At 38.3% G+C, this 12,369-nt stretch overlaps 1 protein-coding gene across 1 annotated transcript; it reads right to left on the minus strand.

Annotated features, from left to right (window-relative positions):
- Window positions 1-10,517: 10,517 nt before the first annotated feature.
- Window positions 10,518-12,330, minus strand: hoxb5a (homeobox B5a). The gene is made up of 2 exons (XM_007904370.2): window positions 11,604-12,330; window positions 10,518-10,853 (listed from the first exon to the last, which is right to left on the minus strand). Exons 1-2 carry the CDS (start codon window positions 12,133-12,135, stop codon window positions 10,603-10,605), a joined length of 783 nt encoding a protein of 260 aa, XP_007902561.1. The 5' UTR covers window positions 12,136-12,330; the 3' UTR covers window positions 10,518-10,602.
- Between the last annotated feature and the right edge of the window lie 39 nt (window positions 12,331-12,369).

The raw sequence follows: 12,369 nt of genomic DNA on the forward strand, positions 1-12,369 counted from the left end.
TACCTTACTTCCAAGTCCATAGTAACCGTGTTTCGTGGCCTTAATTTTACGACGTAAGATAGCAATTCCGCAGCTAAAGTTAAGAATTTCATTGAAACTTTATGACTTTTCCCACAATAGAAAAAGCATTTTGAAAGGAATCGCAAGGTATTCTCAAAACACACACATGGGATGTATTTTTCGTTTTGTAAAATAGGGTCCTGGTGCTTTGTTTTTCTTACTGTAATAAAAATGTCGACATTTCGGAAGTTTGGAAGATAAATACATTTACTGTCGCCTATCTGCTGTGCATTTCAAAGGCACCTCGCTGCAGATTGCTATCCTAACCGAGGATGCAAACGGCAGCAGGATGGGAGAGTTTGTGTTGGGGGGGGGGATTGGTGTCTTGCACCCTCCTGTTTATAACCCTTCTGAGTTATCTGGAGGTCTGGCACTGCAGCTAATTTTTCTTCAAAAAAACAAGCACATAATCATAAGCAGACGTAATGACAAAACAACTGGTATAAATAGTAAAATGAAATAGTAAACCAATAAAATTAAATTGTCCAGAAAACACAGGATAAATTAAACGATTAGTGATTTCAAAACCGCACCACAAATTGGTCCAAACTAGTTAATCCTTAGGATTTGGCTCATAAGGTTAAATCTGATTTGCTCACAAACACCAATCCCTCTCCCACTCGTCTTCTCTCTCTCTCTCTCTCTCTCTCTCTCTCTCTCACTGATCAATGTTCTCAGGTTAGTTCAAGGCTAAATGTGTCACAAAGTTGGTCTTACGTGATTCTTTAGTTTCCAGATTGCATTAAATCATATACATACCCTCACGAAAAACATCCTTTTCCCCCTTCCTCTACCAATCTTATTCTCACAAACCAAGCAAACCACGATGCTTTTTTTTGGGGTTGTTCAAAAAAAATGAAAATCGAACAGAAAATACCAGCTTGAACATAAGCAAATTCGTTCTCCTTTGTTTTTTTTTAAAGCTCTGATAACATCTACTTAAAGAGTCAAGCTTTCCAGCAGCAGGCTATTTTTTTTCCTTAGGAAATGCATTGCAGCATTTAAGAAGTGGCCGAGGGGCGGCCCTACGAACATTCTGTTTTTCTCTCCCAGTTTTAGTATTAATCTAATACATTGACAGTCTTTGTTAAACACCCAGGCGTGTCATGCGTCCGAGTACATTTTAATATTTGTTAGACGCTGTGACCTGTGTTTCACCTCACTCTTGGACTCTCCCCTTCCACAAGTTCTATAGGGCGGATGGGTCTCTCAGTCATATTGAATTCTGCTCAGGTCATTACGTTCGAGAAAAATAGCAAGTCAGGGAGTTTACCCCAAACAGCATTAAGGCGCTGGATATTCTCTGAAGCATAGCATGTTCTGTGCTCCATTAGCATCAAATATTTATTACTGAACTCACTGCTTTGAATTTCGTAAGGTTACGACGCACCGGAGTCCGATTTGAATAACAAAAGTAATACGTTTGTTTTTTTCCCCCTCTCACATGCTTTACCAAACATAAACCTCTGGTCGACGTTCCCTATTTCATAGCATTTTATTCTGTAGAATTAATAAAAACGAATAAGGTGGACAGACAAGTCATCGATCCAATAAGAACTCCCAGCAATATATTTTAACGTCTTATTTAAAAAAGTACATTTTTAAAAAATGGTTTGTGCCTAATGCACCAGATAATTTTATTATTACAAATAGAGTGTGAACTGCACTCCAAGCACCACCCCCACCACCCCACCACCACCATCGTACCCCCACCCCCACCCCCCCACCACCCCCCCCCCCCCCCTCCCATACACACACACACATACACATCCAGAAGTTGTCAGTAAATTATTCTACGAGCTTTTGTACTGAAGATCCTCACTTTGCATTTGATTTTACTTTTCTTTGTTTCCTCGTGGGATATGAAAACTTCTTATTAGAAGCAAATCTGAGAACGGATTTGTAAAAAGCTTGGTGGTGCACCGTAAAAATAAACAAACAAAATAAGTCTTTCTGACATGACATGGTATGAAGTGCAATCGCAGGCGACGAATTGTGTGAGTTTAAATGAATGGTTCTGTTCAGAGAAACGATTGAGGGAGGAAAGGTGTTTATCTACACCCATTGAATCCATTTTTATTAACTAAAGAGATGTAATTTATTGTCAAATCAATAGGTTTTGTTCCAATCAAAGTATCCCATCCACGGTGTCAGCGAGAAATACGTATACGCTCCTGTTCCTTACTATTATTGTTGGTTCTATACCCCTCCCCAAATAACCTGCTAAAAGTTGCCATTAAAATAATGATCAATTGAAATTGCTGAAATCTCAGAAAAGTCTTCATATCAAATAGATTAGAAATGAAACCTTTTTTTAAAAAAATACTGAATTTACATGACTAATATTACAAAATGTATCTTTCAGTTAGGGTGTATTGCATTTAAACATGCTTTTTATAAAATACAAATATGAATCATAAGTCTGAAATGATGGGAAATATATTATCCCTTAGATCTTTCACCAGAAGGCACATGTAAAGCTAAAGCACTCATAATGCTTACACAACATATGATTATGGTTACTGAGCAATGCAATTTAAATCAATTAGTTTTCGAGTTATTCAGTAATTGAAAGGGAAGATTATGCATAGCTGCTGTGTTTGTAAAAGAAAAATCTATTGATTTCATGCTTATTTTATTTGAAGCTTCATTTTCTCTCAATATCAAATCCATACAAAATAAAAATTAGCTTTTCTTCCAGATATCCTCTGTCTAAATAGGTCCTTTGAAATACTTCATGAAGTTTGCTACTCAAATTTCCGGTTCAAATAAACACAAATAAGAGCCTGAACCTTTGTGCCAAGCAATTTTAAAGCAGAACAATCGAAACGCAAGCATACTTATCACACCATAACTATTCTACTCCTCCCAATAGATATTAAACAGGCTTTGTTTTAGTGATCAGAATGTTGAATGCTGTGTATTTCTTTTATTTTGGGGGAAGGAATGACAATTTCCTAGTAACACCTGGATTCAGATAATTAGCAAAATGATATTAGCCTAAGACTTGAAGGTAGAATGTCAGATATTTAATTTGAGGCCTACAGAAGATATCAGTTCAGCCTCACACTTATTTGTTTCTTTGATCATAATTGAATTGAACGTCCCTTAACTTTATAGCTTTTGACATTTAGGGAAGAAAGATGCTCAAGGGATTCAGAGCTGGATGTTAGGAGTAAAAATCTCAGAGCACGAAGAAGGAACAGCAAAGTGTTTCAGCTTTATATCCTGTGCCAGCATGAAGCCTATTTAGTTTAGCTTAACACTTAGTTTAATAATTATAAGCATCTCTTTCTAATCTCTTTGTGAACGTAGGACCCTTTTTCTTCCTGTTTTAAATGTACATAACTGCAGTAATTCCCCCCCCCCCCACCCCCACCATGCAAATTTACATGTCAAATTCTCTAAAATGCATTTTCCACCCCAAAGGGTGCAGGACACATTAGAGTTCGGTTCATATGGTGCGCATTACACTCATATATCGATGGATATTTACCGGTTACACAGTATCTGCAAGATGACGATTTTAAATGAATCGTTCCTATTCCCACACACCTGAATCCTGAAATCTTTTCAAAATGAGAGCTGATTGCATCTGTGAGGGATTGCTTGCCTCCTGCATATGTGTTTTCATAGTCTTTTATAACCTGTTTTCATAGTCTTTTATAACCTATACACAACCCCTTCCGTTGTGGGGCTGGTGATGTCTGTGTATTGTGCGCTGTGTTCTGTGAAAGAGATCAATTAATCCTCCCTGTTTTTGCACAGATTGAGATCAGGATAACTGGGTGCTCTTTCGACTTCTATCCCCCCCCTCACCACCCTCTCTCTCTCTCTTTCTCCTTATTTTACATATAATAAAGGCTGATCTTTATCATTAAGGTCAACCTCGTCCTCTAAGTCTTACCTCGGTATCATTTTCTCATCTGTGCCGATAGCCAAGATCATCCTTCTACCATTGGCATCGAGCTGAGTCTATCTATGCAGACAGCACCAAGTCACGCACGACGTAAACTTTTGACCCTCAACTTTTTGACCCCACAGCTTTACCGGCTGTACTAACTAGCCCTCATGCACACATTCAACATCACAGTTTCCCAGACAGTAATGCTGTACAGTTTTGTTTTCCCTCGAGGCTCGATTCTAACTCAGCTTTGTTTCACTTGAACACACATTTTAATTTTTTTTTCTCTGTAGATCCTCGAATGCCTTTAAAAGTTGGGTTTTAAGCCCTCGGGAATTTTTTTTTTTAATTTTTTTCTCTCTCTCTCTCTCTCTCACATTGGGGATCGACATTTCTTTTGAGGGACTTTATTTCATTATCCGCCAAGAAAAAAAAACACACGAAAGGGTGAGTTTTGAAGAGACAGTCGACTAGATCACTGAGAAATTAATACCACATTAGTTGACTTTGGGAGTTATCAAACGGTCGTCTCGGACAATGTTTTTCAAGGCACAACTGCAATAGTGAGGACGGCGGGCGCTATTCATAAGAAACGAGGTGTATAATGGCTATGAACTTGGTCTGAAGCGAGCTCTGCTGGTGGGTCTCAGACTTGCATGTTAAACAGCTCCCTCGGATCTCTGTTACGGTCTCACTGTATCGTGGGTTTATTTCAAATGTTACTCTTCAATATCATGAAGGATTTTGGCAAAGCGCTGATAATTTGTCTCAATGTGGTTCGAATAGCCAACGTTGTTACGATACTCAGAAACGGAGTACAGGTAACACACGGCGCTCTCCAATGGTTCATGTTGTTTCAGCCACATCATTCGGGTTTGTGTTTGTCAGAGTTTAGGGTAATTTCAATACCGTGAATATAATCTGTGAAAAATAATTTAAACAAAGTAACATGGTACAAATGGGAAATTACTTTGAATGCTACGAATATTACTGCAAAAATCAGTCCTGAGTATTCGTCAAGGTTTGATGAATCCAACGAAAATCTGTTCCCATCCCTCTTTATTGTGGAAGGGCTGATTCTCTACAGTGGAAATGTGAGACAATAAGATATCTCCCGGGTTTTGTGTTGTGAAACTTAAATCTGCTGCTTGTGAGGTAGAGAGAAGCAAGCAAATCTCCTTCTGAATCAACACAAATAATAAGTAACTGAGTATCATTTAGGTTTTATTTTAAATAATCTTGATTTGGGGCGTTAAATGGGGATGTATCCAGATTAATGGTGCTGAGTGATTTGAGACCCCCACCTTACCTTATGTTATGTTTACTTAGACGATATGTATGCTATCTCTAGTGCATGTTTTAGAACGCAATATTCTCTAAGATCGGAATGTGCTTTATCTATAGTTTAAGCAATTAGATACAGCGATGTACCCAACACCTTTCTGAGCATGTGAGGTGCTTGTGTTCAATTCTTTCCTTTTCTCCTTAATTGCACACATACTGGGTCGCCGATTCATCCCACTGTCTATAACAGTACATCGTCAGATTACTTTTTTTAAATGAATAAACCCGCCTGTAGACAAAGAGAAGATATCACCTTTATACTGCACAGTTAAAATTATAGGAATGTGTGTATAAGCTTATGAGGCACTCAGCACCAAATACATGGGTGCTAGTAGATTGGAATATATGGCACCTCTTTGACGGCAGTTAAATTATTAATGTTGCTGTTCATTATTGATCCCGGCTATAAGCGTTTGTATTTGCGTCTATGTGCAGAAAGGAAGCGAGTGCCGATAACATGAGATAGATCGGTAATGGGAGTGAATGTCTGCTCGTGTTTCACAATTGATAATGAAATATTTACAAAGGTTTCCCGTTATGTATTGATAATTGCACCTCAAATCCGTATTCATTGCAATAGACAACATTTGGACATATATATCATGTACACGCGAAACATTATACATATAAATGCACATATAAACATTATTTTATACCTGGCGTATATCTGTCATAATTAGTATCTCATACTTCTTTTAATATTTCTAAAATTATATAGCTTATTTTTATAATGATTCCCTCTAATTTACTACTATTAATCGAGAGTCAAAATAATGTACTTGGTGAACCTTCCAACTCTGCCCGAGAACACAAAGGTTGGTTGACCTGAAATTGACAATTTCTTTTTGGGGGGAAAAAAAGTTTACCTGATAGGATTTTTTTTCAAACCTCTAAATCCCTAAAATGTCATTGAAAATCCATACATAAAATATATATTTGGAAATCGTAAAAAAAAAGTGTATTGATCGGTTCCCTTTTTTCCCCTCATTTTATACTCCAGAAAATCGAGGGACAGTCGCCCTACCAGCTGGATCAAACGGGAAATGAAGCGCAAGATTTCACTCTTGTTTCCCCCCCCCCACCCCCCACCCCCACCCCTGCCCCCCATCCCACCCCCACCCCCCCCCCCCCCCCCCCCCCCCCCCACCCCCTCCCTCGTCAGCTCTGCGTTTTCCTGTTTACACTCTGGATCCGCCACAGCTATCAGCACAGAAGGGCAATCAAACGATGACAGAAAGAATCCGAATTTCTGAAAATCTTGAACTTGTAACATTGGCTTTCAAGGGCTCTCTCCAATATTGCACCGGAAACAGGAGCATTAAACAATTGACAGTCCGCCTCAGGATGAACCGATGGCCATGACACAGCAATCATTGTTGCAGGGTGAGACACTTGACATTTCCCGATGAAACATGTCAAGGTATAATTTTCTTCTTACCTATCTAAATTTCTCTTTAGACCTGTTTAAGACTGCTCAAGTGATCTTACATGTGCTGTGTAAACGAACCCCCAAAACAAGCACAGTCATTCTATTAAAGTGACAGGAAGCCCCAGTACAGTAAGGATGGTATATTAATATGTTTTCTGTTTATAGGACAGGCGTAACAGTATTCAAACACTGTAACCTGCACCACATTACATTAATAAAATACTAACTACTGTATATCATTATGTTAGTCTTTGTTCTCCTTTTTGATAATGGTTACTGGTGGATCAAAATAAATCAGTATCGTACATTGAAGGATTAACAAGATGTGTAACCCAAAGAAATTATTTAAAATTCTTTCGCCTTAACCTGTGTCTTCCTACTTCCCCAGAAAAATCATTCGTCCAAAATATTTGCAACTTTTTGTTTGTCACCTTTAAACAGCCACATTTGAAAACGATGGTAAATACAAAATCTAAATTCCCTTTATGTCAAAACCAAAGAAAATGTTAAAAGTAATATTAAAATCGTGACTTAAAATACAGAAAACATAATACATATGGTAATGCAGTTATTACCTCAGTGTACAATTCAAGAGCAAATATATTAGAGTGTAAAATACAGTCCATCACTATTCACTTACTGTTTTTATGAAGTGATACGTTAATATACATAATAAAGGATAACATTGTTTCATTATAATGTTAAATTTGTGTATATATTCCAAGTCAGCAAAATAGTTTATTCACGAGAAACGCGTCGTTCAGCCCAAATCGTACTAATCACTAATTCGAAAGCAAAGGAAATAAAGGATAGAGAACAGAATATTACTGAAGACTATTTTAAATTTAGTTTCTATTATACACATGCTTATTTTGAACGCACGTTTTCACGAAATATTTTACTATTGACCTTTGCCGAAGGATGGAATAATCACCTCTCTCTGTCCAAGATATAAACCTATTATTGCAGAGGAATTAAGTTGCGATAAAATACTGCAGATCACTTGTGGTAAATTTGACTTTAAAAATATTATCCTCGACACATTGTGTATTAGAGGGTTTGGATAAAGTTTCAAATGTTGATAAACTACGGACATTTTTTAAAATAAATAAGCGGGTGTCCTTGAGTGTATACCGCTTCCTCAAAATATTAACTTCCTTTTAAAACTATATAACCAATGTGCATAATATTACGAGAATACACTTGGGACAGTTTTGCTTTTGTAATTCTTGATGTACCTACACGAGTATTATTCCAGAAAGGGAAATCATTGTCAGTATTAGTTGAAAATAAGAAAAGCTAACGGAAAGCCCCAGAAACTCTATTCAAGTTAAAATCAACGCTTTGTGATCTCAATAAATCAACAATCAACTTTGTACCAAATTAAAACCATTCACTGCACTGATTCGAATACGTCCTCCTTTGCCACAGTTAAATAGTTAAAAGTACTTCGGTTGGTTTGACGTTATACCACCGCCACATGTCTAAAATGCGAAAGGAATGGAACGATCGCTCTTTACACTGCAAACGAAATCTGGATCACGAAATAAGCTTTCAGGAAGGAATAAAATGACTGATTTGAAAAAAAATAAAAGGTCTAATTCCACCAAATTCCACCAAGGACAGGTTCCAGTCAGGATAGTGTATTAATACAAATATAAGAACTGCATTTATATAAATCTGACATATGCTTCTCGCAAGTTCGATGTTACACCGAAATAAAACATTAGGAATATTTAATTATACACAGACAGAATAATCAATCATTATGAATGGGGCCCTATTAATCCAACCAACGGTTTCTTTACGTTTAGATTTCATTGGCGTTTTTTAAAAGAAAATCTGAACCATCGGCAATAGGATTCATTTAAACAGTGTTATAAGTGCAGTGCCCATTTTCAAACGTGAGAACCTCTGCTTAACTCGATAATCTTGCCAGGGCACACTTATGCTTAACATTTCAGCAGAACTTACTTTCACGAGTGTCGCTCCATTCTTCCAACTGTATCCAAGAGAGATTTGAGCCATACCTGGGTCTGCTAAGGAGACCCGCTGGATCCTCTGGAAGCCCAGTCACATTATAGTCTCACAATCTGCAAACCCAGCCAGATAAAGTTCAGCGTCACTAACATTATACTGAATGTGAAATATATTGTACCTTGTCAACTCCCCAGAACCATAAAACTAACTTTAACGACCCCACGTGACTTTTCGGAGCCAGTAGGGGTATCTGCTCGCGGTTCGGGCGATTTTTACGATCTAACTTTGAGATAAATACCCAATTCAGTTGACATCCCAATGTCATACCGAGTTCTTGTATATGTAGTTTGTTATATTCACAAGGGAACACGCACATTGCAGGATAGAACTCACATTTGCTGTTTGAATTATCAACTACACTACCTATAAGAAATGGACCTATTTGGTAAGTTGAGCTTAAACTAAACCTGTTACACAAAAGATGACTCTTAGAAACGTAAAGTTATTTAGACACATTTTAAGTGATACCTCTCGTTACTGTACAATTCTCCGAGGCCATAGCATAAAAACCTGCGATATCAGATGGTATATGTCAAATATAGGCAACAACAACAAAAAGAACTGTACAAAGTTGAAACCAGATACCCAAAGCAGGTAAAAGCTGAAAAACGCGATTAAGGAATATTTCAGCCAAATGGACAGCCGTTCTGAGGCCAGATGTCAAATACAGTGAAACAGCTGAATGTAGTTAACCGTTTAAATTCATATACAAAGTCAACAGTTACAATTTAATGATGAGGCGTAAAATAACAATCTATGAGTATGTCAGTCTTTTTTGCAGTGCAAAGCAACTCGGTAACGCAATTAATCGAAATCCATATTTAAATCGTTTTTTAAAAAGTTAGTATTTATGAAATACATATAGTAAATGAGTTGGGATAAAGCAGGTATGATTTATTGTAAGTATCACCTATGATATTGTTTACTGTGCTAACGATACCTATTCCCCAGTCGCACCGGGATGCATTGTACTTTTGAGTACAGTGATACTATGGCTTTTACACAGTCATTAGATTATACAATTAGAGGCCATGCACAGTTGTGAGAAACTTTTATTATACTTTGAATTAGGCTACAAACAAATACAAAAAAACTTATTGGCAACATACTGTAAACAGCCAGACATTACTGTTGCCGATTTCCACAGAAAATATGCCATCCATCACTCTGCCTACTGCAGACTAGCTATAGGCAACATCATAAACTTTTTTCCCCTCATTATTTACAACCAATATAACTCACTAATAATCGTGTACAATCATCGCTGATTTTGAATCTATCCACTTATAATTACACATGGTTACACTCTAAATGGAATTTCGGCTTATAGAGCTGCTTAAAAACACCGATAGCTTTAGGGTAGAAATTTACAAGTTTTTTTGCAAGGGTAGTGCAGGGACAAAAAAAACGTATTGGTAATATTAACTGGGGTGGGTTTACAGGAAGGGGGGAATCAAACTGTACACCTTGTGTCAATTATAAATAAGTTTTGCCATTTACAATCCACAAAACCATGCTACTTTTCAATAAAGCATCAACAGCTCACTGACAGAAACAGATGTAGGACAGAGACAAGCATTTAACGGCGTCAGAACAACACAACATATCCATCCTCCCCCCCCAAAAAAGTAAACGACAATATTTTGTTAGCAGTACCACAGAAAAGTTTTAAGTCGTCTTTAATATTTAACGACATGCGGGTGGTGGTAGTGGAGGGGGGGGGGGGGGGGGGGGGGTGGTGTTGGGGGTGGGGGAGTGGGGTAGAGAAGAGCCTCGCTGTACAGTACTGGAGCATGGATTTTTTTTAAAATACTTTTTTTTATTATCATGGTTGAAACGCGCTTCCTCCAGCGGTCATGCTCATGCTTTTGAGCTTGTTGTCCTTTTTCCATTTCATTCTCCGGTTCTGGAACCAGATCTTGATCTGCCGTTCTGAGAGACAGAGTGCATGAGCAATCTCTATCCTCCGCCGCCGGGTTAGATATCTGTTGAAGTGGAACTCTTTTTCCAACTCCAAAGTCTGGAAACGAGTATAAGCGGTTCTTGCCCTTTTCCCATCCGGTCCACTCAAACCATCTGTTAATAAATAGAGGAATTTTATCCATGGTGTTACTCAATCTGTCCTCATTATAACCTTCTTTTTCAATAAGAACATAATTTTATATCTTGAAAACAGTTGTATCTAATTTTCATGATATATATTGGTACTATTGTCTTCAATCTGAATTCCTATTAATTATCATTTGGGTTTTATTGTTTCAGTATCCTGTTTTCACCGCTCAGTTCCCAAATATCTGGAGCGCAGACATGCACACTCATAGATAGACACACACAAATGCAATCACTGTTTTTCTTAATTGGTTCGAAAATGCTGAGCAGACCCATAGAAAACAGGACACAGCAATGTTGGCTATCCAGGATAGATGCTTACACCACTCTTTGTTATTCCAATGGTCGCGAATTGCTACTGGTAGCTGCCACACTGCAATATGTGGAGATACCGTATTGATGTTTAGAATTTATCAGCCTTAAAATGCGATCCTTTATTTTAAAGCACTTCGTTTTCACATTATTTGTTGGTCGAACTGGGCATAATTACCCCCCCACCCCCACCCCCCCCCCCCCCCCCATGCACGTTGTAAAATGGTGGTCTTCAGATTCGAAATTTAAATTTAATTTGTGGAAAATCTACAGTTAAGTTTCTATTTGCGCATTTTTTTAAAGAAAAAATGATATAATTTTTTTGGCGTACAGGTTGTAGAATCGGACGCCATGAATTACCTGGCGAAAGCGGTAGAGAGTGATAAACATAAAATAAATGTGTACCCTGGCCAATGTGAAGCTTCCTCATCCAAGGGAATATTTGTGGCTGTTGATGTGCTGTTGTCGTCTGTGTTGATTCTTGCTGTGCCCTGAGATGGTTGCTGTTGGCTTGATTGCTCTCTTCGGCATCTGAGGATGCTCCGGCCTCGTCCATTTCTGTAAAATTACTTGCTGAACTGGAGGAGGTAGCCGGATCAGATGGAGAACCCTTGGCTCCGTGACTGTCCTTGCCGGAACAGGGTATGGGTTCTGGAGAGGAGAGGGTGCAGCTCGCTGTTTGCCTGAACCTGCTTTCTGTAGCTGGAGGATATCTTCGGGAGTTTTCTGTATTACCCACTCCAAAGTGGTTAGATGAGGGTGATCGGGTGATGCTAAGGTCCATACCATTGTAGTTGTAGCCGTAAGTGCTTGAATGCATGGTGCCTGAGTCCCTGTATGGTCCGTTGTCGGAGCTGCTAGTCCCATAATTAAGTAACTGATAATCCGGGCCATTTTGATAGCGACCGGAGAATGAGTTTACAAAGTAAGAGCTCATTTGGTTTTTTTGGGTTGATTTGTGGCTGTTAGTCGTTATAACCCAATGCTGCACGATTTATGATATATTAATGAATTATAGAAATGACTGTACTTCGTTCGCTTCTATGTATGCGGCCAAATATGGGGGGTGCGAGTCGAATCACGTGCTTTTGTTGACCAGTCGTAAATTCTCACTGATGACCTCAAGGGGTAATTCATGCTCTATGGTTACAAATGACGATCTGGGAAACGT

Source organism: Callorhinchus milii, unplaced genomic scaffold, assembly GCF_018977255.1.
Source record: "Callorhinchus milii isolate IMCB2004 unplaced genomic scaffold, IMCB_Cmil_1.0 Scaffold23, whole genome shotgun sequence".
Taxonomy (NCBI): domain Eukaryota; kingdom Metazoa; phylum Chordata; class Chondrichthyes; order Chimaeriformes; family Callorhinchidae; genus Callorhinchus; species Callorhinchus milii.

Bases quoted from the DNA above. Each gene is read 5' to 3' on its own strand.
- hoxb5a (XM_007904370.2), bottom strand. From the start codon at position 12,135: ATGAGCTCTTACTTTGTAAACTCATTCTCCGGTCGCTATCAAAATGGC. The intron at 10,854-11,603 runs GTACACATTTAT...ATTTATTAACAG, and splicing joins GAAGCTTCACATTGGCCAGG to ATGGTTTGAGTGGACCGGAT.